This window comes from Moschus berezovskii, chromosome 17, assembly GCF_049115385.1.
Source record: "Moschus berezovskii isolate FMDL1 chromosome 17, NW_MosBer_1.0, whole genome shotgun sequence".
Classification (NCBI taxonomy): domain Eukaryota; kingdom Metazoa; phylum Chordata; class Mammalia; order Artiodactyla; family Moschidae; genus Moschus; species Moschus berezovskii.
In genome coordinates, this window is record NC_142476.1 from 11,602,058 (window position 1) to 11,627,222 (window position 25,165).

Genomic DNA, 25,165 nt, shown 5'->3' on the forward strand with positions numbered 1-25,165 from the left:
AGAGGTTCACGGCACAAGTAATAGCATTGGAGAAGCCTGTGTTTACTGCGTGTTGGAAAGTGCATAAAATCCAGGTTGTTTGTAATATGTTGCAAGTCCTTGAAGCTGACCTTTGTAAGGGGTGTCTTTGGGGTCTGGTTGGGACTAGAAAACAGATTGGCTGTTGAGAATTGTCCGCTTTGCTGGTGTTGGAAATCCCGAGTGGCCTTCCAGAAGGCAGGCTGTGGCTTTCTCCCCATTGCCTGCCTGGTGTGACTGCCCTGTGGGTGTGGTGAGCGCAGTGCTACATGTGTAGCAAGCATTTAATTTACTCAGGCTGGTTTGAGCTTTGTTTGTGTGGTAAAATACACGGGGAAGTAATGTTTCCTTTAACCATTAAGTATACAGTTTGGTGGAAAGTAAATACAGTGTATCAACCACCTGTAGTATCCCAGAACTTTTGCAGCAGCAGGAGCAGAAACTGGTGGATGGTAACCGCCCCCCACCACACTCCCCAGCCTCTGGTAGCACAGGTCTGCTCTCCGTCTGGAGTTTGCCACCTCTGGGGACCTCGTGTGAGCGGAACCTCTGGTCTCTGCCTTTCTGTGTTGCTGTCCATGTGAGTTTTCATTCATGCTTTTTGACGGCTGAGTAATAAGACTGCATTCTAGGCAGAGACCACATTTTATTTCTCCAGTCTTCCGTTGACGGACATTTGACTGCTGCTGCTGTGGGCAATGGCACCCCACTCCAGTGCTCTTGCCTGGAAAATCCCATGGACGGAGGAGCCTGGTAGGCTGCAGTCCATGGGGTCGCTAAGAGTCGGACACGACCGAAGTGACTTAGCAGCAGCAGCAGCAGCTGTGGACATGGGCATGCAGCCTTCGAGTCCCTGCTCGTGGTTCTTGAGGGCAGATTCCCAGGAGTGGGATTGCTGTGGGTGTGGCAGTTCTGTGTTCAGCTTCTGAGGAGGCTCTAGACTTCCCCAGGGTGGCTGCACCATGTGACACTTCCGCCAGCACTGCACGCAGGTTCCAGTCTTTCTACGCGCTTGCCAACATTTTCCCTCTATAGCCAGGCTGGTACCTGTGACACGTGTCTCACTGTGCTTCTGACTTGAGTTCTCCCGGTGACGGACGATGCTGTATTTTTTAGCCATTTGTGAGTGTCCGGGGTTTGTCTTTCAGTCTGTAGCTGGTTAGCTCCTAGGCGTAAATGTAAGGAGGTTTCATCACAAGAACAGTTCAAAGCTGAGGGCATGCAGAGAAGATGCTTTATGTTTCCTAAGGTCCCCAAAACTCCTCTTAAATGGGGCATCAGTTTAGAAAGCAAGTTCCTTTCTTGTGAATTCAGAGTCTCTGAGGTATGTGTGTGTGGTGCTAGCACGTTTTTCCATTTTACTGGTCAACTCAGCATCTCTGAAGCTATCCTTGGGTACGGATGAATTTTGTAGAATGAGGGGTGGGGTGGAAGAGCAGAGTCTTGAAAAAGATGGAAGACCAGTTCTTTTTGATTCCACCACACGCAGGATGGCAGGTGGGAACCAGGAAAGCTTCCTAGTTGTTTCCCAGCTTCTTGCTTTCCTTGGACGCCCCTGTCTGCCCCTGACTTAGAAGGACTTCTGTTCTCAGAAAGCCTGGCTGCCCCCTGCCCGTCCCCTCACCTGCTGGAGCTTGCCCAGGGGGCAGTGGTTCCCTCTCTCATGTGTCCAGTGCGGAGATGGGGGAGGGAGGGAAGGGAAAGGGGGAAAGCAAGCTTCACTGCTCAGTTTGCTACTGGAAGGCTTGTGCCGGCATTTCCAGGCATGGGCGCGTGGCCCCAGGTGCTGTGTCCTCTGACCATCGATCGGTGGACACCTCCATGGCCACCCCCCCCACCCATGTACCCTGCTGGCCGCTTGCTGGTGATGCGGGATTTTTCTCTCTCCTGCTCCTCCTTTTCCCCCATAGGTTTTCAGTGAAAATACCAAACCTGTAAAGTTGAGGTTCACAGTGAACACATGTATACCCAGCACCTCGCTGCTATGACTGACTTCATAATCCTTTACCATTGCCCACCTGTTCACCTAGCCCCTGCTTCCTAATAAAGTTGAAGTTTATGAAGTCCATGGATAAGCACTGTAAGCTGTGGTTATTTTAAAGTTTAGAGAATAGTAGAAACCAGGTAGGTTATAGACTCTAATATCTTACAATACTGATCTGAAACGTTTAGTAAATATTCTGAAACTAGTTTTGGTGTACGAGAGCCCAGAGCGAAAGGTAGAACCACCAAATGTGTCCTAATTTCCGAGGTAAACATGGAGACGTGCTTTTCTGGAATAACTGAGTCAGTGCCTCAGTTTCAAGGTTGAAACGCCATCAGAAAGATCCCGTCTGCTTTTCTCATTTTTCCTTCCTATCTCCCACTGTGCGTGAAATTGGCATGAAATAGTGAATTTCTGAGTCAGGCTGGAACACGCGGGGACAGCTGACTGGAGCCCCTCTGTCTCCACAGAGGACCAGCTGTCGGTCAGGCCGCTGCGGCCACTGCGCCACCCTGTGGTTGCTGGTGGTAGCGCACGGTACCCGGCAGCTGCTTGGGCCTCGAGCCGCCGGTTGTCTTAGAGCAAAAGGCAGCCACCGAGGCCCGTGGGCCAGATTCACCCTGCCGCCTCATTCTCTGTGACCTGTGAGCGAATAATGGATTGAAAGTTTTCATAATCGTTGAAAAAGAAAACAAAACACTTTGATGATACGTGGGAATGACATGAGGATCCTAGGTCCATAGAGGGCCCTGTGGGGGCACAGCCGCACCATGCCGTCCCGTGGTCAGTGACTGAGCTGATACAAACAGCGCAGTTAAGTGATGGCATCAGGGGTGCACAGGCCAGGAAATGTTTGCTCTTTTTTTTTTGGCCTCTGGGCATGCAGGATCTCAGAGTCTTAACCCCTGGACAGCCAGGGAAGTCTATCTTTGCCCTTTACAGGAAAAAAGGTGTCAACTTCTGTCAGAGCAATTAAAAGAGAGAAGATTGATTTTTTTTGTCTATACTGATTACATTTATCAGTTCAGTCGCTCAGTCGTGTCCGACTCTTCGCGACCCCATGAATTACAGCACACGAGGCCTCCCTGTCCATCACCAACTCCCGGAGTTCACTCAAACTCACGTCCATCTAGTCGCTGATGCCATCCAGCCATTTCATTCTCTGTCGTCCCCTTCTCCTCCTGCCCCCAATCTCTCCCAGCATCAGAGTCTTTTCCAGTGAGTCAACTCATCACATGAAGTGGCCAAAGTATCGGAGCCTCAGCATCAGTCCCTCCAATGAAAACCCAGGACTGATCTCCTTTTCTCTGTGTGGACCCAAGTGGACCCAAATTGGAAGTGGTCAGGCAGGAGATGGCAAGAGTGAACATAGACATTCTAGGCATCGGCGAACTAAAATGGACTGGAATAGGTGGATTTAACTCAGATGACCATCATATCTACTACTGTGGGCTAGAATTCCTTAGAGGAAATGGAGTACCCATCATCGTCAACAAAAGAGTCCGAAATGCAGTACTTGGATGCAATCTCAAAAATGACAGAATGATCTCTGTTCGTTTCCAAGGCAAACCATTCAGTATCACAGTAATCCAAGTCTGTGCCCCAACCAGTAATGCTGAAGGAGCTGAAGTTCAACAGTTCTGTGAAGACCTACAAGACCTTCTAGAAGTAACGCCCAAAAAAGAGGTTCTTTTCATTATAGGGGACTGGAATGCAAAAGGAGGAAGTTGAGAAACACCTGGAGTAACAGGCAAATTTGGCCTTGGAGCACGGAATGAAGCAGGGCAAAGGCTAACAGAGTTCTGCCAAGAGAACGCGTTGGTAACAGCAAACACCCTCTTCCAACAACACAAGAGAAGACTTGAACATGGACATCACCAGATGACCAACACTGAAATCAGATTGATTATATTCTTTGCAGCCAAAGATGGAGAAGCTCTATACAGTCAGCAAAAACAAGACCAGGAGCTGACTGTGGCTCAGATCATGAACTCCTTATTGCCAAATTCAGACCGAAATTGAAGAAAGAAGGGAAAACCACTAGACCATTCAGGTATGACCTAAATCAAATTCCTTATGATTATACAGTTCAGTTCAGTCGCTCAGTCGTGTCCGACTCTCCGCAACCCCATGAAGCACAGCACCCAGGCCTCCCTGTCCATCACCAACTCCCGGAGTTCACGCAAACTCTTGTCCACAGAGTTGGTGATGCCATCCAGTCATCTCATTCTCTGTTGTCCCCTTCTCCTCCCGCCCCCAAGCTTTCCCAGCATCAGAGTCTTTTCCAGTGAGTCAACTCGTCGCATGAGGTGGCCAAAGTATTGGAGTTTCAGCTTTAGCATCAGTCCTTCCAATGAACACCCAGGATTGATCTCCCTTAGAATGGACTGGTTGGATCTCCTTGCAGTCCAATGGACTCTCAAGAGTCTTTTCCAACACCACAGTTCAAAAGCATCAATTCTTCAGCGATCAGCTTTCTCCACAGTCCAACTCTCACATCCATACATGACCACGGGAAAAACCATAGCCTTGACTAGATGGACCATGGTTGGCAAAGTAATGTCTCTGCTTTTTAATATATTATCAAGGTTTGTCATAACTTTCCTTCCAAGGAGTAAGCGTCTTTTAATTTCATGGCTGCAGTCAGCATCTGCAGTGATTTTGGAGCCCAAAAAAATAAAGTCTGACACTGTTTCCACTGTTTTTCCATCTATTTCCCATGAAATGATGGGACCAGATGCCATGATTTTTGTTTTCTGAATGTTGAGCTTCAAGCCAACCTTTTCACTCTCCTCTTTCACTTTCATCAAGAGGCCTTTGAGTTCCTTTTCACTTTCTGCCATAAGGGTGGTGTCATCTGCATATCTGAGGTTATTGATATTTCTCCCAGCAATCTTGATTCCAGCTTGTGCTTCTTCCAGCCCAGCATTCCTCATGATGTACTCTGCATATAAGTTAAATAAGCAGGGTGACAATATACAGCCTTGACGTACTCCTTTTCCTATTTGGAACCAGTCTGTTGTTCCATGTCCAGTTCTGACTGTTGCTTCCTGACCTGCATACAGGTTTCTCAAGAGGCAGGTCAGGTGGTCTGGTATTCCCATCTCTTTCAGAATTTTCCACAGTTTATTGTGATGCACACAGTCAAAGGCTTTGGCATAGTCAATGAAGCAGAAATAGATGGTTTTCTGGAACTCTGTTGCTTTCTCCATGATCCAGCGGATGTTGGCAATTTGATCTCTGGTGCCTCTGCCTTTTCTAAAACCTGCTTGAACATCTGGGAGTTCACGGTTCACATATTGCTGAAGCCTGGCTTGGAGAATTTTGAGCATGACTTTACTAGCGTGTGAGATGAGTGCAATTGTGTGGTAATTTGAGCATTCTTTGGCATTGCCTTTCTTTGGGATTGGAATGAAGACTGACCTTTTCCAGTCCTGTGGCCACTGCTGAGTTTTCCAAATTTGCTGGCATATTGAGTGCAGCACTTTCACAGCATCATCTTTCAAGATTTGAAATAGCTCAACTGGAATTCCATCACCTCCACTAGCTTTGTTCGTAGTGATGCTCTCTAAGGCCCACTTGACTTCACATTCCAAGATGTCTGGCTCTAGGTCAGTGATCACGTTATTGTGACTATCTTGGTTGTGAAGATCTTTTTTGTACAGTTCTTCTGTGTATTCTTGCCACCTCTTCTTAATATCTTCTGCTTCTGATTATACAGTAGAAGTGACAAATAGATTCAAGGGATTAGATCTGATAGAGTGTCTGAAGAACTATGGACAAAGATTCATGACACTGTGCAGGAGGCAGGGATCAAGACCATCCCCAAGGAAAAGAAATGCAAAAAGGCAAAATGGTTGTCTGAGGAGGCCTTACAAATAGCTGTGAATAGAAGAGAAGTGAAACGAAGTGAAGTCGCTCAGTTGAGTCTGAGTCTTTGCGACCCCATGGACTGTAGCCTACCACGCTCCTCCATCCATGGGATTTTCCAGCCAAGAGTACTGGAGTGGGTTGCCATTTCCTTCTTCAGAGGATCTTCCCGACCCAGGGATTGAACCTGGGTCTCCCACATTGTAGGCAGACGCTTTATCATCTGAGCCACCAGGGAAATTCAATAGAAGAGAAGCAAAAGGCAAAGAAGAAAAGGAAAGATATACCCATTTGAATGCAGAGTTCCAGAGAATAGCAAGGAGAGATAAGAAAGCCTTCCTCAGTGATCAATGCAAAGAAATAGAGGAAAATAACAGAATAGGAAAAACAAGAGATCTCTTCAAGAAAATCAGAGATGCCAAGGGAACATTTCATGCAAAGATGGGCTCGATAAAGGACAGAAATGGTAGGGACCTAACAGAAGCAGAAGATATTAAGAGGTGGCAAGAATACATAGAAGAACTGTACAAAAAAGATCTTCACGACCCAGATAACCATGATGGTGTGATCACTCACCTAGAGCCAGACATCCTGGAATGTGAAGTCAAGTGGACCTTAGGAAACATCACTACGAACAGAGCTAGTGGAGGTGATGGAATTCCAGTTGAGCTATTTCAAATCCTGAAAGATGACGCTGTGAAAGTGCTGCACTCAATATGCCAGCAAATGTGGAAAATTCAGCAGTGGCCACAAGACTGGAAAAGGTCAGTTTTCATTCCAATCCCAAAGAGGCAATGCCAAAGGATGTTCAAACTACGGCACAATTGCACTCATATCACATGCTAGCAAAGTAATGCTCAAAATTCTCCAGGCCAGACTTCAACAGTATGTGAACTGTGAAATTCCAGATGTTCAAGCTGGATTTCAAAAAGGCAGAGGAACCAGAGATCAAATTGCCAACATCCACTGGATCATCGAAAAAGCAAGAGAGTTCCAGAAAAACATCTGCTTTATGGACTATGCCAAAGCCTTTGACTGTGTGGACCACAACAAACTCTGGAAAATTCTGAAAGAGATGGGAATACCAGACCACCTGACCTGCCTCTTGAGAAATCTGTATGCAGGTCAGGAAGCAACAGTTAAAACTGGACATGGAACAACAGACTGGTTCCAAATCAAGAAAGGAGTATGTCAAGGCTGTATATTGTCAGCCTGCTTATTTAACTTATATTCAGAGTACATTATGAGAAACGCTGGGCTGGATGAAGCACAAGCTGGAATCAAGATTGCTGGGAGAAATATCAATGACCTCAGATATGCAGATGATACCACCCTTATGGCAGAAAGGGAAGAGAACGAAAGAGCCTCTTGGTGAAAGTGAAAGAGGAGAGTGAAAAAGTTGGCTTAAAACTCAACGTTCAGAAAACTAAGATCATGGGATTTGGTCCCATCACTTCATGGCAAATAGATGGGGAAACAGTGGAAACAGTGTCAGACTTTATTCTTTTGGACTTCAAAATCACTGCAGATGGTGATTACAGTCATGAAATTAAAAGGCGCTTGCTCCTTGGAAGAAAAGTTATGACCAACCTAGATAGTATATTAAAAAGCAGAGACATACATTACTTTGTCAACAAAGGTCTGTCTAGTTAAAGCTGTAGTTTTTCCAGTGGTCCTGTATGGATGTGAGTTGGACTGTAAAGCTGAGTGCCAAAAAATTGATGCTTTTGAACTGTGATGTTGGAGAAAACTCGTGAGAATCCCTTGGACGGTAAAGAGATCCAACCAGTCCATCCTAAAGGAATTCATTCCTGAATATTCATTGGAAGGACTGATGCTGAAGCTGAAATTCCAATACTTTGGCCACCTAATTCGAAGAACTGACTCATTTGAAAAGACCCTGATGCTGGGAAAGATTGAAGGCAGGAGGAAAAGGGGACGACAGAGGATGAGATGGTTGGATGGCATCACCAACTCAGTGGACATGAGTTTGAGTAAACTCTGGGAGTTGGCGTGCTGTAGTCCATGGGGTCGAAAAGAGAAACGACTGAGCGACTGAACTGCACTGAAGCTCCTCTCTGGCCTCATCTTTCTGTCTTGAGAACTTGCTTGAGCGTGTCTGCCACCATAGGACACACGGTGGGCCTGGTGGCATTAGAGGAGAGGGCCCTGAGCTTTCGCCGTGGGCAGTAGCACCCCTGCCCTTTGGCCTGAGGGAGGCATTACGCAGACTGCACTACACAGGCAGCGTGACTCCCTGCGTCCCAAAGCGAGGCCCTTCCTGTGTCCTGGCAGGCGTCAGCCAGAGAGTGCCAGCCTGGCCCCTGTGGACTTGAGCTGTGCGCCCCGTCCTGTGCGCGATCAGACGCAGTGTCGCGGCCTCTGCCCTCTGGATGCCTGCAGCACCGCCTCTCCCTGTTGTGGTACCAGCTGTGGCGCTCAGCGCTGTCAGACTAAACCCGCCCTGATTGAGAACCATCATGATGAGCTGACTCACTCTCTGCTGCAGACGAGATGCCATCTCTACAAGCATCATATCCAGACGGTCCAGAACAAAGGGCGTTCAGCACCTCATCATGCAGCTGTGCAGACGTGCGTGTGAGCCGCGGAGAGCTGGGTCCCAGTGTTGGCTTTAACTCGAGTGCACTGTGGTTACAGGAATGTTCTGTGTGCCCTCGAGTCTTATTTGTTGGGAACTTTTCACGGCCTGTCTGAGGTTTATTTTGTGTGTTTTCTCTAATGGTTAGGTGCAAAGCTAGGGGCGTGTTGATTGGGTAAAGGTGGTGACTTTGAAAAGCTTTTACTGAATTCCTCGGCCTCACGTCTTCGTTGCCGCTCATCGGGTCTTTGCTGTGGCGTGCAGCATCTTCGCTGCAGCACACGGACTGCCCAGCTGTGGCTTACAGGCTCAGCAGTTAGAGCGTGCAGGCCTAGTTGTCCTGTGGCCTGTGGGGTCCTAGTTCCCCAGACAGGGACCAAAGCTACTTTGATCAAACCCTGCTTTGGAAGGTAGATTCTTAACCACTGGACCACCAGGGAAGTCCCAAGACTGACATTTTTGTACAGATCTTTTATGTCTGTGTAACTTTTGTCTGATCTGTTAATTACTGGGCAAGATATATAAACATTTCACTGGCAGATTTGCCCATTTTCCCTTGTAATTCTGTTAATGTTTGCTTTCTGTATTTTGAGGCTGTACTGTTGGGTGCATCTCCTGGTGTGTGAGCTAGAACACTGATAAGTAATCTACACCTGGGTATTTATGAACTCTGCCTCATCCCTGACTTCTGCCTCCCCCAGCCTGGGGCGACTACCAGCCTGTCCAGCTTGCTTCTTTTTTTCCGCTTGCTTCCCTGGCGGCTCAGGCAGTAAAGAATCTGCCTGCAGTGCAGGAGACCCAGGTTTGATCCCTGGGTCACAAAGATCTCCTGGAGAAGGAAATGGCTACCCACTCCAGTAGTCTTGCCTGGGGAATCCCATGGACAGAGGAGCCTGATGGGCTTCAGTCCATGGGGCCACAAAGAGTTGGACACGCCTGTGCGACTGACAACACTTTTACTGTCACATATTTTCCCATTGGTGGGTTTGTGAGTTACACTAATTCTATATTCTTTAGGTGGTTTTCTTGAAAACATACCTCAGAAAGAAATTTCAGGACTTCTCTGGTAGTCCAGTAGTTAAGACGCTGAGCTTCCAATGCAGGGGGCACAGGTGTGATCTCTGGTCAGTGAACTTTAAGTTCCCTGCACACCATGCTGCTGCTGCTGCTAAGTCGCTTCAGTTGTGTCCGACTCTGTGCAACCCCATAGATGGCAGCCCACCAGGCTCCACCATCCCTGGGATTCTCCAGGCAAGAACACTGGAGTGGGTTGCCATTTCCTTCTCCAGTGCATGAAAGTGAAAAGTGAAAGTGAAGTCACTCAGTCGTGTCCGCCTCTTAGCCACCCCCTGGACTGCAGCCTACCAGGCTCCTCTGTCCATGGGATTTTCCAGGCAAGAGTACTGGAGTGGGGTGCCATCGCCTTCTCTGACATGCCATGCACTACAGCCAAAAAAGAAAAAAAATCCTATTTATCCGTAAATCTACTCTCCTCCTAATCCAAGGAGCTTCAATGTCAGTCACCCTCTTTTTTTTTTTTTAACCCTGTTGCATACATTTAATTAAGAAAAAAAAATATTCTGGTTGCCTCATGCAGCATGCAGGATCCTAGTTGGTACAGTGGCTGGTATATGCTGGTGCTCAACAAAAATGCACAGTATAATGGAATGAGTAAGTTGAAGGTAGATGTACTGAATGACTATCCTCAGGGCCACAGAAGAGTGGTTTTCTGAAGTTTTTGAATTTCACTAGCCAGGAAGTTAGAAAAGAAAGAGAAAAGAAGGAAGAAAACTTTGATCTTATGTGGAATTTCAAAATATCTACTATAAGCATTTCATAAAATAAGATGTATTTAACAATGTAAAACTAGGAAGGACATACTAGGATACTATTTCCTTTATATCCCCTGGAGGAGGAAATGACAACCCACTCCTGTACTCTTGCCTGGAAAAGCCCATGAACAGAGTCCATGGGGTCGCAAGGGTCGGACACGACTTAGCAACTAAACCACCATCACCACCACCAAAAGGACACCCCCCACCCCACCCCTGCCAATGCAGGAGAAGTAAGAGACTTGGGTCTGATCTCCAGGTCGGGAAGATCCCCTGAAGGAGGGCATGGCAACCCACTCCAGGATTCTTGCCTGAAGAATCCCACGGACAGAGGAGCCTGACGGGGTCGCTGAGTCGGACACGACTTGGTATAGCTTCCAGCACAGCTGATGAGCGGCTCCTAGTCACAGCTGGGCTCCTGGGAGGGTCACCGGCGCAGGAGCTGTCCCACACAGGAGGGTGGACACGCGGCCCACCAGCCTCACAGCCGCTGTGCTGGTCCCCACCCCTTGTTGGAAGGACGAAGGGCCACACGCTGGAGCCCCGATTGAGTTACCACGGCTCGAGAGATGCTGTAATTTCTCCTGTGTCAACTGCACAGAGAGCCGTAAAGAGTCCCCTTTCTTGGGGAAGGTTTGCTGCAGAGCTTTTGAACTCAAACCCGACCCCCGGTGGACTCAGACACGGGCAACCTCAGCGCAGGGACTGGGGGCCATCCCAGCGGGATGGATTCGGGCCGAGGAGGATCAAACTGTCGCCCGCGGGCCTGTCCAAAGTCCTTCGGTGGGGGTGCAGAGCTGGGAGTGGGGAAGGCTCCGGGGAAGGGCGTGGTCTGCTCGGGGCGGGGCCTTTCGGGGCGCGAGCGGCGGGCACCGGGCCTCGACCAGCGACGGGGCGTGGTCTCAGCTTTGAGGCGTGGCCGTGCTCGATTCCGGGGCGGGGCCAGGCCTGTAGGGGGCGTGGTCTGCTTGGGGCGGGGCCTTTCGGGGCGCGAGCAGCGGGCACCGGGCCTCGACCAGCGGCGGGGCGTGGTCTCAGCTTTGAGGCGTGGCCGTGCTCGGTTCCGGGGTGGGGCCGTGCCTGTAGGGGGCGTGGTCTGCTCGGGGCGGGGCCTACCCGGGGCGCGAGCGGCGGGCACCGGGCCTCGACCAGCGGCGGGGCGTGGTCTCAGCTTTGAGGCGTGGCCGTGCTCGATTCCGGGGCGGGGCCAGGCCTGTAGGGGCGTGGTCTGCTCGGTTCGGGGCCTACCCGGGGCGCTAGCGGCGGGCACCGGGCCTCGGCCAGCGACGGGGCGTGGTCTCAGCTTTGAGGCGTGGCCGTGCTCGGTTCCGGGGCGGGGCCGTGCCTGTAGGGGGCGTGGTCTGCTCGAGGCGGGGCCTTTCGGGGCGCGAGCGGCGGGCACCGGGCCTCGACCAGCGGCGGGGCGTGGTCTCAGCTTTGAGGCGTGGCCGTGCTCGGTTCCGGGGCGGGGCCAGGCCTGTAGGGGCGTGGTCTTCTCGGGGCGGGGCCAGGCCGGCGGCGGCGCGGGGCCATGGCGGACGGCGAGCCTGGGGCAGGCGGGCGGGCGCCGCGCGCGGCGCGGGCCGAGGACGTGGCGTCGGCCTCCAGCTTCCGCGCCTTCGAGCTGCTGCACCTGCATCTGGACCTCCGGGCCGAGTTCGGGCCGCCGGGGCCGGGTCCGGGCAGCCGCGGGCTGAGCGGCTCGGCGGTGCTGGACTTGCGCTGCCGGGCGCCCGGCGGCGCCGCGGAGCTGCGGCTGGACTCGCACCCGTGCGTGGACGTGTCGGCGGCGGCCCTGCGGCGGGGGCGGCCGGAGCCCGGGCGGCCCGAGCCGGTGCCCGTGTGCACGCAGCCCTTCTCGCACTACGGCCAGGCCCTGTGCGTGCGCTTCCCGCAGCCCTGCGCCGCGGGCGAGCGCCTGCAGCTTCGGATCACCTACCGCGTCGGCGAGGGGCCCGGGGTGAGTGCCCGCGGCGCCCGCGCTTCCTCGTGCAGCGCGCCTCCCCGCCCGTCGCCCCTCCTCCCGTCCTGCCCGTCTTCAGCCAGATGCCCCCGCCCGCCGTCTCTAGCCCCCTGCGTCCTCCAGGCTGGACAGCAGACGGTTCCCGAGCTGAGTTAGGGCTGTCGGTGCGCCCGGCCTGGGCTGGGCCCTGGTGGTGCTCTGCTCGGGGGCAGCCCTGAAGGTGCTGGCTCGTTACCCGCTGCTGACTCAGCCGTTTGTTGCAGGTGCCCGTCGAATGCCCGGGGCTGGAACAGCTCCGAGACTGGGCACTTCCTATTTATTGTTTCCTTCTGGATGTGATGAACAAAAGAATTTGAGTAAAAGTGAGAAGCAGAATTGGGGTGGACCAGGCTTTGTAATACAATTGGCTTTCTCACTGTTGACTCTTAAATTCTAAACCGGGGTGGGAGAGGTGGGGCTAGTGTAGCAGCTGGAAAGAGCGTCTTGTGGGTACCTGTGTGAGAATCGCAGCCTTTTCTCGGATTGGGTGGGTGGCCTGCCAGCCCAGGAAGCCTGCTCTTCTGGTGGCACTTCCCCTTTTGCTCCTGGAACTGGCTCAAAGGGCGTTTCTGTTTCCATCTTTCACCATTAGGGATGTACGTGAACCTTAAGATAGAACTTGTTTGAAAAATTAAAGCCCAAAACAATGTGGACTGACCTCTAAGGCAAAAGAAAACCCCGGCCTCTACGGGTAACTTGCTGTAGAGGAACATATGGAACGCATGGAAATGTGTTTGGTTGCTGTTATAGTCAGGTTCCCGGTTGGGGGCAGAAATTAAGTACAATAATTGGAAAAATTAGGCCTCCTGGGCTTGCCTACCAAAAGTGGCACCTGAAGTTGAATTTCAGAATTAAACAGCTTTCATTTAAGACTTGATGGCAGACACCCACGCTCCCCAGAGAGCTGTCCTTTGCCCTATGGAGGTCCCCAGTGGGCAGTTCCTGTTCCGCTGTCCCAAGAAGGGCACTCATCTTGGTCACCATGGACCGCAGTGTCTCCTGGATTTGATTCTGCTGTGTGTCCTGCCAGCCCCCTGCATTCTCTTCTCTTCATGTCCTTAAAACAGAAACAAGCAAAACTCAAGAAAAGAGGATGAGTAAGGGATTGTGGCTGAAGGGATGAGAGTCATTGTTTACAGAGCTGAGTCTGACAACAGTTACATGAGTTGTAAGTCCTAATACAGTGCCTAGTACCTCTGACTGCCAACTCATTGCACTTGTTTTCATTAATAGGATTTACTTTTTTTTTTAAAAAAAAAAAGCTATTTAGATTACCAGGAAAACTGAGCATATAGGACAGTTTCCATAAACCGCCCTGCCCCGCCACTCACACACCACCACCACCCTTATTAGCGGCTTATGAGTGGGATACACTTTTTATAATTGAGCCAGTACTGATATCCTATTATAAACTGGAATCTGTAGTTTTTCCAGATTTCCTTCAGTTCAGTTCAGTTCAGTCGCTCAGTCGTGTCCGACTCTCCGCGACCCCATGAATCACAGCACGCCAGGCCTCCCTGTCCATCACCAACTCCCCCATAGCCTTGACTAGACGGACCTTTGTTGGCAAAGTAATGTCTCTGCTTTTTAATATACTATCAAGGCGGGTCATAACTTTCCTTCCAAGGAGTAAGCATCTTTTCATCTCATGGCTGCAATCACCATCTGCAGTGATTTTGGAGTCCAAAAAAGTAAAGATTTCCTTAGTTTTATTTTAAATAATTTGTTTATTGAGCAGCTTTCATGTTCAAGGTATTATTAGAGCGTTGGGTCTTTTAAATTTTCTTTTTTATATTATAGTTGATTTACAATGTTAATTTCAGGTGTACAGCAGCCTTAGGTTTTAAAGTGTCCTCTGCTCCAGGGTCCCATCCAGAAATCCAAGTGTGGGCTCCTCTTAGCTGTGATGGTTCCTTGGATGTTCCTGTTTTGGTGACTTAGATAGTTTTGAGCAGTGGTATGCCCTTCTATTGGAATTTATCTGTTGTTTTTTCTCATGATTAGATTGGGGTTATGAAGTTTGCTTGTTTTTCATAGATTATTTTTTAGAGCAGTTTTGGTTTCCCAGCAAAGTTGAGCGGAAGTTCGTAGAGATAAGGTGTCACTTCTGTAATGTCGTATTGAGGGCAGTAGTATCGGCCCGATTTATGGCCTCTGTGCTGGCCTCCGGTCACCAGGCTGAAGCAGAGCTTGTTGGGGTCTGCATGGGATGGCTCCCTCTCCCCTGCCCCCACTTCCGTCTTACTGGACTCTGAATGGAGACTTGTTACAGTTTGCACGCATGCGCGCACACACACACAGAGAAAACCCCGGCTTCCCAACGTGTCTCCCTTATGCCTCTCATAAATTGGTCTCAGCACCTCTGTGGTTTAAGCCCGTCACCGCGTGCAGCTGTCCAGCTCCACGGAAGCCACATTCCCCGCCCACCCGTGCTGCTCCCGCCTCCTGGACATCATCTCCCTTCCTTCCGGCTGTTTAAATCCTGCCTGCTGTTGAGGGTGCAGCCTGGGGGTTTTGCTTCCACTGTGAGACCCTCCTGGGGCCCCTCAGCCCTTTTCTGACCTTTCCATGGTGTGTGCTGCTGACGCGGGCCCCTCTGCCACACGCTGCATCCGTGGTAGACGTGAGCTCTGCTGTGGGCAGAGTTTGGGTTTGTAATAATGGCTCAGATGTGCCCTCGATTAAGGGCTGACAGAAGACAACTCAGGAATCACAGCCGGGGACGTCCCTGGGGGTCCAGTGGCTAAGACTCCACATTCCCAGTGCAGGGGGCTGGAGTTCGATTCCTGTTCAGGGAACTAGATCTTGCACGCTGTAACTAAAAAGATCCCACGTGGCTGCAACTAAGACCAGATATAGCCAAGTAAATAAATACTTGGGTGGGGGGGAGAATCATAGCTAGTGCCTGTAATGTAAAGCACGTTGATTCTTCTGCTTTGGCAGGTGGATTCTTTATCACTGGCACCACCTTTGAAGCCCAAAAGACATTTATTCTGAAAGGGTAAATTTCAGGAATGGAGAACACCTATTAATCAGACTCCTTGCTGTTAGCGTCTGCTTTTCTGTGTCTTTTATCACAAGTTGAAGAACAGCTTCTTTAGCATTTGTCTTTTGGTGAGAAGTTACTACAGTGAGGAGGACGCAGGACCAAGGGGTTGGAGGTCAGCGCAGGAATTTTTGAGATGACCCAGGGACACGCGGAGAAGGCACTGGCGCCCACTCCAGTGCTCTTGCCTGGCGAATCCCCTGGACAGAGGAGCCTGGTAGGCTGCTCTCGCTAAGAGTCGGACACGACTGAGCAACTTCACTTTCACTTGTGACTTGCATGCATTGAAGAAGGAAATGGCAACCCACTCCAGTGTTCTTGCCTGGAGAATCCCAGGGACGGGGGAGCCTGGCAGGCTGCAGTCTATGGGGTCGCACAGAGTCGGACACGACTGAAGTGACTTAGCAGCAGCAGCAGGGACACATGACGAGTGACCCCTTGGTGGTGTCTGCCCTGGGAGGTGGACGTCGGGCCGCGGCCTGGATTCCGGGGGGATTAAACACCAGCCGGAGAGAGCTTCTGCGTCTGAGCCGGCCTGGCTGGCAGGGGATCGCGAATGTTCCCGGACGTCTCCCTATAGCCAGCGCAGCTATGCCTGCCCGGGGCCCCCGGGGCTGCCAGCTCTGAGCGGTGCGCCCCTCCGTGCAGGTGTGCTGGCTGGCTCCGGAGCAGACGGCGGGAAAGAAGAAACCCTTCGTCTACACCCAGGGCCAGGCCGTCCTGAACCGAGCCTTCTTCCCGTGCTTTGACACTCCCGCTGTGAAGTGCAGATACTCCGCTCTTCTCGAGGTGAGGGGGCCATGTGTCCCTGCCCTGGGGATTGGAACGGTCGTCCCCATCAGGTCACCTTCCAGGGGATGCTTGCAGACCCTCTGAAGAACTCCTCCACCTGCAGAAGTTTTATCTGCGAAACCCCATTGGTCGAGCCCAAGTTCAGTTTCTAGAAGCCTCTGTGCTTCCGGTGGGCTGCAGGCTGCCACCATCGGCCGGCAGGTTGCTGATGGAAAGCAGCCTCTGTCCAGGTGAGACCTCGCCGGCGTTCTCTGTCCTCAGGTCCCAGATGGCTTCACTGCCGTGATGAGTGCTGACGCCTGGGAGGAGCGAGGCCCCAATAAGTTCTTCTTCCGGATGAGTCAGCCCATCCCCTCCTACCTGATAGCCTTGGCCATCGGAGATCTGGTTTCGGCTGAAGTCGGACCCAGGTAGGAGACCAAGACCCTGGAGGCCAAACCGGACCCACCTCCGAGAAAGGAGGCCTCTGACCAGCGCGCAGACCTGTCGGGGGTTCTTGGGGCGGTGTCGGCCTGCCCCGAGTCCAGGCCCTCTGTGGCACAGGGTGCAGCCTGAGGGCTTCAGAGGACGGTCCTTTCCCCCTCCTCCTTCCCGTCCCGCACTGAGACCCAGTCCTTCCGTGTCCTGGCCGGGTGCAGAGAGGGCTTCGAGCTCAGGTGGCAGTTTTAGAAGATCACCTTCTAGCTATGATGTGCACTTTCTTATTGCTACCAAATCTCCCAGCCTTCTCTGGCGCTTAATTCCTGGAAACACCTGCCTTGCGGTCACCATCTCCTTCCCAGGCGGCCCGAGGATGTTCTCTTCTCTCTGCTCCGGATGCAGAGGCCCAGGCTTGGGCCGACTCTGTGCAGGGAGGGGGCTTTAGTGGAGGTGAATAAGGAGTTTGACAGGTGTCTCCCAAAGAGAAACTGACCGGGAGTCCGGGTTCTGCTCATCATCCTATCCGCCGGCATACCTTGTCCCACGGCAGGAGGGTCGGTTGGATGTGGTTCTCCTAGTAGCGGTGCTGTCCGTTCTGCCGGCCCCGGAGGTGCTGGCCGGGCTCCAGGCCTCAGACAGGGCTCAGCAGTGGCACAGGCGCCACACGTCTCCACTCCTGCGGTCAGAGGGAGCGCTGGGCGGGCCTGTCGGCGTCCGCTTCCAGCCATGGGCTCTGGGCAGTCCTGGGCCTGCGAGACGAGGGCTCCCTTCCTGGTGGACAGGGCAGTGGGTGACTGGAGGCATGTCAGCCCGCAGCTTCAGGGAAGCAGAAGGAGAGGGACGCCTTCCAGGGGTTTACTCCTGCAGGTCCTGTTAGGAAGAGGACGGGCTGCTGGTGCGAAGTGAGGATAGTTGCTTCTGAAGACAGCGGGCAGATGGAGCGCTGGGGCTCGGTGCGGGGCGGGCCTCGCCTCTGCCCCGGGTCGCCTGCCTGTGGGCTCCCTGGCTCCCTGGGAGGCCGAAGCCGGCTGGTCCCCCTGGGCTCTGACCCCTGCGCCACCCTGTCTGCACCCTTGTCCGCAGGAGCCGGGTGTGGGCTGAGCCCTGCCTCATCGACGCTGCCAAGGAGGAGTACGACGGGGTCATAGAGGAGTTTTTGGCAACGGGAGAGAAACTCTTCGGACCCTACGTGTGGGGAAGGTGAGGTGTCATCGGGGCTTCACGTCTGCGGTTCCTGCACCCTGGGGTGCGGGGGCGGGGAAGAGAGGACAGCCAGCCTGACCTGCCATGGCCGAGGCCGAGGCCAAGGTGGGCCCAGGGTGGGCGTTTCAGGACAGCAGCGTGCAGGGTGGTGCTGGGTTGGAGGTGGGATTCGCTGTGCGGATATGGCTGACTTGCCTTTCCCATCACTGGGGGCAGCCCCACTCTCTGTTTGCCATCTTCAGACTTGAGGTCCCCCCGACGAGAGGCCCCGTCAGGCCTGTGGGCCCCGCATGGGGAGCCGGTCCATCCCCCTGGGAAGGGCTGGGAGAGAGGGGACCCTAGGATGGGGCACTGGGGACCGCCCAGTGGCGGGAGGGAGCCACACCCCGTGACCACCCGCCCCCGGCAGGTACGACGTGCTCTTCATGCCCCCATCCTTCCCGTTCGGGGGGATGGAGAACCCCTGCCTGACCTTCGTCACGCCCTGCCTTCTGGCCGGAGACCGCTCCCTGGCTGACGTCATAATCCACGAGGTCGCTCACAGCTGGTTTGGGAACCTAGTGACCGGTGCCAACTGGGGGGAGTTCTGGCTGAACGAAGGCTTCACCATGTATGCTCAGAGGAGGATCTCCTCCGTTCTGTTTGGTGAGTCGCCGCGGGGCCCCGTCTCCCCGTTCGGGGCCCGCCAGGCTCCCTCTGGGGTGTCCAGGGGGCAGCGGTGCAGGGAGCCCCGGATGGCCGTGGCGGCCAGCTCGCGACAGAGTTACGCTCGCCACTGTTCCTCCGCACTGCAGTCATGTGTCAGCAGGGCCTGGGGGCTGAGGGAGTCCTGGGCAGTCTAGTTGGCCGGAGGGACCTGGTGTGGGCGTGCCTCCCGTCGGGGTGAGGCCGCTGTGTCCTCCCCGAGCCTGCGTCTCCCGGGGCAGTGGCCCTGCAGTGGCCGAGGCGTCAGTCCACGCTCCAGGCGCGTGGTCAGGCCACTCTCACCCTCGTGTTGTGTCGGACGCCCGGTACCAGCCTTGACCGGTGCTTCGCTCACCGCCTTCGCTGCTGTGTCCGACGCTGCTTTCCCCTCTGGTGTGTAGTTCACAGGCAGAGAGGGCAGGAAGTGTGCTCACTGCCACTTAGCCGCTGAAGGCAGACCCTCAAACTGCGCCCAGCTGTGTTTTTCAAATACGTGCCCAGCACCGTCTCTTTATTGAAAGCCCACGGTGTATCGGTGCTTTTTGTTTTTTTTTATCCTTTCCCTGATTAAAATCTATTTTGGTGCCTATGGAAAAGTACACAGCAAAATATTTACCTGTCATTTCACTGTTCAGAGATGATCAGTGGATATCCTTTCCGATATATTAATAGTTCTCTGTGTGTGTGAATCTTCAAACCATACGCGGTTCTAGAACTGTCATTTTTTTGTTAGCCTAGTAAAGTTAAATGTTTTCCTGAGTCATTAAGTTTTCTTGTACTGCTGCAGAAGAATTTAAATAAATTCATAATTTATTCTGTCAATCTCCAGTTGTAGGTTGGTCTGTTACTTTCTTTTTTTTTTTTAATTTAAACCAAAAAAAGAGAGATCTTAGTTTTTTTGTTTGTTGTTGCTGTTTTGGCCTGGGGGCATGTGAGATCTTGGTTCCCAACCAAGAATTGAACCCTTGTCCCTTGCAGTAGAAGCACAGTCTTAACCACTGAATTGCCAGGGAAGTCCCTCATTTTTCCAACAAAATAATATTCTGATAAACATCTTTACCTAGGTACACATGTATCTCAGATGATTTCAGTAAATTCCTTGAAACGTGCTTGTCAGGACTTTAACATTTTTAAGGCCTTTTTTAAAGCATGTATTGTCTCCTGCCTCCCAGAAAGTTTGTAGAGGTTTATTCTTTCATGAGCGGGATGGAGCAGGAGGGTCTTGGCCACTGGGAATCCCGCAGTGGTCTCTGAGCACCGTGCTCGCTGGTCCCTGAAGCGGGCAGGCTGTTGCCCCAGGTCAGAGCATCTCGCGGACGGCAGCATGGCTGTTGCACACCCGGCCCTCTGCCCACCGTCCTGCCAGAAGGAGACCGGGGACCCGAGGAAAGGCTTGGGTGACAGTTTCTCCTGTGCGATAGGAACAGTCAGATGGGAAGGGCTGACTCCCATCTCTGCAGACACCATCGCGCTGCACGGAAGGCCCTGTCGGAGGGATGGTGTACAGGAGAGAGGCCGAGGGGTCGGCTGGCCACAGCCTCCCTGCCCGCGGTCCCCGGGGAGCACCCCGGCTCACAGGGCACCTCAGGGAGGTGCACGTGGGGTGCCAGCCCCTCTTCTGCCCCACAGGGCCTGCCTACACCTGCCTGGAAGCTGCCGCTGGGCGGGCGCTGCTGCGCCAGCACATGGACATCACGGGTGAGGACCACCCACTGAACAAGCTACGCGTGAGGATCGAGCCAGGTCAGGGCCCTCCCGTCCTGCCGTGGGCCGGACCCCTGGCGGCTCCGCCGGCGCAGCCAGGTCCCTCGGGAGGGAGGAGCCCCCGAGGCCCTCCGAGCTGCTCCGGCCAGTCCCGACCAACTCTGCGTTGCCCGCTTGTCCGGGTCCCTGTCACTCTCGAGGCCCTTTGCCACCACCTGTCCTTGGTCAGCTCAGCCCGTTGGGGTTTGTAGAATGAGGTGGCCTGTCCTTACAGAGGGCGTGACCCGGAAAGCCGGCGCCTGCTCCGAGGTCATGGGGTTTTGTTTCCTAACATTGTTATTTCCACGTGTGACTAATTGAAATCTTTCTGTGCAGTTGAAGCCTCTGACTCCTATGGAGAGCTCCCTATAGACGGAGAGTTAACTTGGCTCCAGAGCATCTGCAGAAGCCCCCATTGTCCTGGTGGGCGGCCACACGGGGGGTGACCGTGGGGCTGGGAAGACCCCATGAGCACAGCAACCCCGGGTTTCCCCTGTCATCCCCCTCGAGACCCTGGAGACAGGTTGGGGTGGATCGGGAACACTCCTGGGGAGTGGGAGTCGGTCTCTCCACAGCCGTTCTGAAGCTCTGAATCCAGAGCTTTCTCTGCAGGGGTCGACCCGGATGACACCTACAACGAGACCCCCTATGAGAAAGGCTTCTGCTTTGTTTCTTACCTGGCTCACCTGGTGGGTGACCAGGACCAGTTTGACGACTTCCTCAAGGTAATCAGCTCGCTTAGAGGGGGCCGGTGGGGGCAGAGGAGCCGCGGGGGCCCTGCCGCGGGGGGAGTGGGGCTCTGGGCAGCTGACAGGCCACCCCTTCGTCCTCACAGGCCTACGTGGACAAGTTCAAGTTCCAAAGCATCGTAGCTGACGACTTCCTGGACTTCTTCCTGGACTATTTCCCTGAGCTGAAGAAAAAGAGGGTGGATTCCATCCCTGGTGAGCAGAGGAGCTGGCGCACGGCTTCCAGGAGGTCATGGAGGGTGGGGTCTTTCTGCCCTGAGGGGCCAGTGTGTCCCCTGGGGGGGGCGCTTTGGGGGCCCCAGGGCCCCGCTTCCTTTCCCCTGCTCGGCCTTTCTGCTCCTCTCTGCCCTCTGGATTCCCTGTCTCTGAGACACACAGTCAGACCCTGAGCCCTGCCCAGGCCGCTGCCGCCCCAAGGGGCTCCCCGGGCAGGACCGGGGCAGCTGCTCTGCCTGGAGAGCCGGTGGGAGGCCTGCTTCCTGAGGGGTGAGCGTGGCCTGTAGCCCCTGAGGTGTGCCCCTGCTCCCTGCTCTTTGCTGGGCACCATCCAGCCAGCTCCCCAGCTGCTGAGAGCGGGACCCCAGAGCCCGGCAGCGTCCGCACAGCTGCTCTGCTCATGGGGGTGGGCTGTGTCCTGACAGCTCATTTCCGCACAGAACAGGCCCAGGCGGGAGGGGGACCAGCCAGGGCTGTAGGCGTCACGGGGGTTGGGACCCTGCAGAGCAGATGGCCGTGTGGGCAGTGGTGTTGTCACTGGGGGACGACTTGGGGCGGACGGAGGTGGGAGGTCTCGGGAGCTGCCCGGGCGGACTGGCGTGGCACTGCCGGGGAGTTCTGACAGGGTCTTCTCTTCTGCCAACCAGGATTTGAGTTTGATCGCTGGCTGGACACCCCGGGCTGGCCGCCTTACCTCCCGGACCTCTCCCCCGGGGACTCGCTCATGAGGCCGGCCGAGGAGCTGGCCCAGCTGTGGGCAGCCGAGGAGCTAGACCCGAAGGCCATCGATGCCGTGCCCACCTCTGCCTGGAAAACCTACCAGCTGGTGTACTTCCTGGATAAGATCCTGCAGAAGTCCCCGCTCCCTCCCGGTGAGAAAGGGCAGGCCACTCCCTCAGGGCTGGGGCGTCCTGGGCGGTGGGGGTCAGGAGCCTGGGTGCAGGTCAGTGTGGGGTGGAGCGTCCGCACGCATCCTGGGCAGGAAAGCCAGAGGCTCGCCTGGTCCTCGGCCGTGCAGGGCGGTCTCCGCTCGCCTTGACACCCTCCCATCCTCCTGGCTGGGGAGCCTGGGGCACCGACAGCTCGGGGTGGGGGAGCGGCCCCACCTGGACCCTGCCTTTCGGCACGACTGCCCCGTTGCTGCTCAGCCAGAAATAGTACCAAGGGCTGCGCCCCAGAAAAGCGGTTGGAGCACAATGCTGGCTAGCCGGTGCTGATGCGAGGGCCGGCGGGCAGGGCGTCAGGGGAAGGGCTGTAGGAGTTCGGGATGATAAGTGTATACTTCTTGTCTTATTTTAAAACCTTTCATTGGCGAATAATTGGTTTACAGCGTTGTGTTGGTTTTTGCTGTACGTCAGCCTGAGTCCACCATCCGTCGTGAACCTTCCTCCCACCCCACTGATACACCTTTTTTAGTACTTATTTTATTTACTTATTTGGCTGCACTGGATCTTCGTTTCGGCATTCGAACTCTTTAGTTGCCGCATGTGGGATCTACTTCCCCAGGCAGGGGGCGAAGCTGGGCCCCCTGCTTCGGAAGCGCAGGGTCTTAAGCCCTAGCCCACCAGGGACGTCCCCCTCTGTGTGACGTCAAGGGAAGGCGTTTGGAAGAGCTGTGGAGTTGGGAAGCACACGTCCAGGGCGTGGCCGCGTCAGGCCCGAAGGTGCAGGATGAGTGGGTGCCTGGAGCCCTTGGAGACGTGACTCCAGAGCCCCCAGAGCGGCCGCCTTGGCACGGGGCTCTGCTGGCAGAGGCTTTCATGACCTGTTTCTTTTTTCCAGGGAATGTGAAAAAACTTGGAGAGACGTACCCCAAGGTCTCAAACGCCCAGAACGCGGAGCTGCGGCTGCGGTGGGGCCAGATTGTCCTCAACAACGACCACCAGGAGGACTTCTGGAAAGTGAAGGAGTTCCTGCTCAGCCAGGTGGGTGCCGGCGCCCCGTCCCCCTCGGCACACAGTGGGCAGGGCCCTGCAGGGAGGTGGCCCGGCCTCGGAGCCTGCGCAGGCCAGCTGCAGAGGCCCGAGGGGAGGGGCTGCCCAGCGTTGACCAGGCGCTGGGAGGGTGGCGCGGCGGGTCATGCGTCAGCGGGACTGGTCTGGGGGAGAGGCCAGCGGCTGGGAGAAGCGAGCAAAGGGTCTGGCCGCCTGAGAAGGCCTGTGCCTGAGGGTTCAGAGGCCAGCCGGCCTGCTGGGGAGGTCGTTCCGTCAGAGTCCAGAGCAGGGCAGGAGCCGGGCCGCGGGCCAGGCTGGGTCAGGCTGCCTGCAGAGCCCCTGAGCCCCCGCCTTGGGGGTCGGCATCCTGTGTGTGACCATCCGGTGCAGCTGTAGGGGCACGGCTTCCCTCTTGGCTGCAGCTGGTCCTCCAGAGCCCCGTTCCAGGGTTAGGCACTGCGGTCCTGGCCGTGTGCTGCCGCCTCGAGCTCTGACCTCTTGGAGCTCTGAGGTGTGGGACCTCCTACGTGTCCACCCCACTCAGTTCTGTCGAGTGTGGACATATCCAGGAGGGTGACTGTGGAGACCTCACCATGTGGGTCTATGGCCTCCAAGAAGATTCCGGAACATGAGGCCTCGTGTCTGGGAAGCCCCCCTGCCCCTTCCAGCACTGAAATCCACATCCCTTTGGGCCCTGGGGCAACAGGAGGCTGGGCTGCAGACCCACTGGGCTGTCAGATGGGCCCTGGGGCCGGGGCCGGGGCCGCAGACCCTTGAGCTGGCCGACAGGCCCTGACAGGCCCTGAGCATGAGCCATCTCTCGCAGGGGAAGCAGAAGTACACCCTCCCACTGTACCATGCCATGATGGCAGGTAGCGAGGCTGCCCAGACCCTCGCCAAGGAGACCTTTGCAGCCACGGCTCCCCAGCTGCACAGCAACGTGGCCCACTACGTCCAGCAGATCGTGGAGCCCCTGGGCAGGTAGAGGCTCCGCCCCGGCCTCTGCAGGCTTGGCGCACAGCAACTGCTCCAGGTCAAGGCCCCACAAGGGCACCTGTTCCCCGACGCTGGGCTTCTGCTCTGACAGGCCGCCCCTGGACCCGGCCTGTGACTGAGAACCTCCCTGCTCCCTGGGCTGGGGGTGGCAGGCCTCCCCTCAACACCGGGGTCTCGGGAGAGCAGGAAGGGTTTTCTTTTTCTTTATTATTATTTAATTTTTTTTTTGCTAATTCTTGAAATACTGTGACAAGGGCTGATTTCTGGAGATTCTTTTTTCAGGTTTAATCATTATTTTAATAAATATTTTTAAATGAAAGGTGTTTTGGTGGCTGACATTCCTTCTCCCAGGCCCTCTGTTCTGAGCAGGTCAGGGCAGGATGCTCTCCCCTTCCTTCAGGGGCCCGGGCTGGAGGTGGGGTGCCCCTGAGCTGTGAGGAGCAGGGCTGCACGGGGCTCTGCGGGAAGTGTCCACGGCGTGGCGGCCCCTCTCCCAGAGGGCAGGGCCCTCTGTAACGCCGTTGCAAACGGCTGAGCCCTGGGGCGTTTTCTCTGCCCCCCAGGTCCGGGTTTGCAGCTCAGAGTGTGGTCAGAGTAGAGTGTGCCCAGAACTTCGCTCCAAGCTCTGATTTCCGGGATCTAAGCAGTTAGCACCTGGGGGGCGGGGGGTGGTGACAGGGGTGGGGAGGGTCACAGAAAAGCACTTAAGTATCTCCAAGTGGCTATTCCTAGATCCAAGCTCTGTAGCTCTTGTGGCTCTGTACTGGTGGCAAGGTCCATGAAGGACCCCGCACCCCGTCCAGCAAACCGGCTCCTTGGCTGGGTCAGGGCTGCCCTGGCTGCTGTTACAGGCGAGGACTGCCGCAGCCCCCAGACCCCTCCGCGTCCAGGCGCTCAGCTTCAGTTCTGTGTAAAGACCCGGACATGTGGACCCTGAGGCCCTTCCTCAGCCGGGGTCGAGTCCAGCGGCTCAGCAGGCACCCTGAGCTGTCACCCATCCCCTGCACCCTGCTGGGGGGCCTGTCAGCTCTCAGAGCTCGAGGCAGGCCCACATGTCATCCCTGCCCCATCCTGGAG

The 25,165-nt window shown here is 54.8% G+C and overlaps 1 protein-coding gene across 4 annotated transcripts; it reads left to right on the top strand.

Moving 5' to 3' along the window:
* The first annotated feature begins 11,802 nt into the window (after positions 1–11,802).
* Positions 11,803–24,411, top strand: RNPEP (arginyl aminopeptidase). Of its 4 annotated transcripts, none has more exons than XM_055418894.2 (12): positions 11,803–12,263; positions 16,000–16,140; positions 16,405–16,553; positions 17,647–17,763; positions 18,176–18,411; positions 20,080–20,193; positions 20,530–20,616; positions 20,806–20,918; positions 21,029–21,137; positions 21,806–22,030; positions 22,941–23,083; positions 23,919–24,411. In XM_055418894.2, the coding sequence occupies exons 1-12, from the start codon at positions 11,835–11,837 to the stop codon at positions 24,075–24,077; spliced, it is 2,022 nt and encodes a 673-aa protein (XP_055274869.1). In that variant the 5' UTR covers positions 11,803–11,834; the 3' UTR covers positions 24,078–24,411. The 4 variants fall into 4 exon arrangements, with proteins under 4 accessions (XP_055274869.1, XP_055274870.1, XP_055274873.1 ...); XM_055418895.2 differs by having other exon boundaries at positions 20,080–20,148; XM_055418898.2 differs by lacking the exon at positions 20,530–20,616 and having other exon boundaries at positions 20,080–20,148.
* Positions 24,412–25,165: the final 754 nt, after the last annotated feature.

Coding starts and splice junctions, on each gene's coding strand:
- RNPEP (XM_055418894.2), top strand. CDS start 11,835: ATGGCGGACGGCGAGCCTGGGGCAGGCGGGCGGGCGCCGCGCGCGGCG. Junction 12,264..15,999: donor GCGTCGGCGAGGGGCCCGGG/GTGAGTGCCCGC, acceptor CCCTCCGTGCAG/GTGTGCTGGCTGGCTCCGGA. Junction 18,412..20,079: donor GATCTCCTCCGTTCTGTTTG/GTGAGTCGCCGC, acceptor TCTGCCCCACAG/GGCCTGCCTACACCTGCCTG.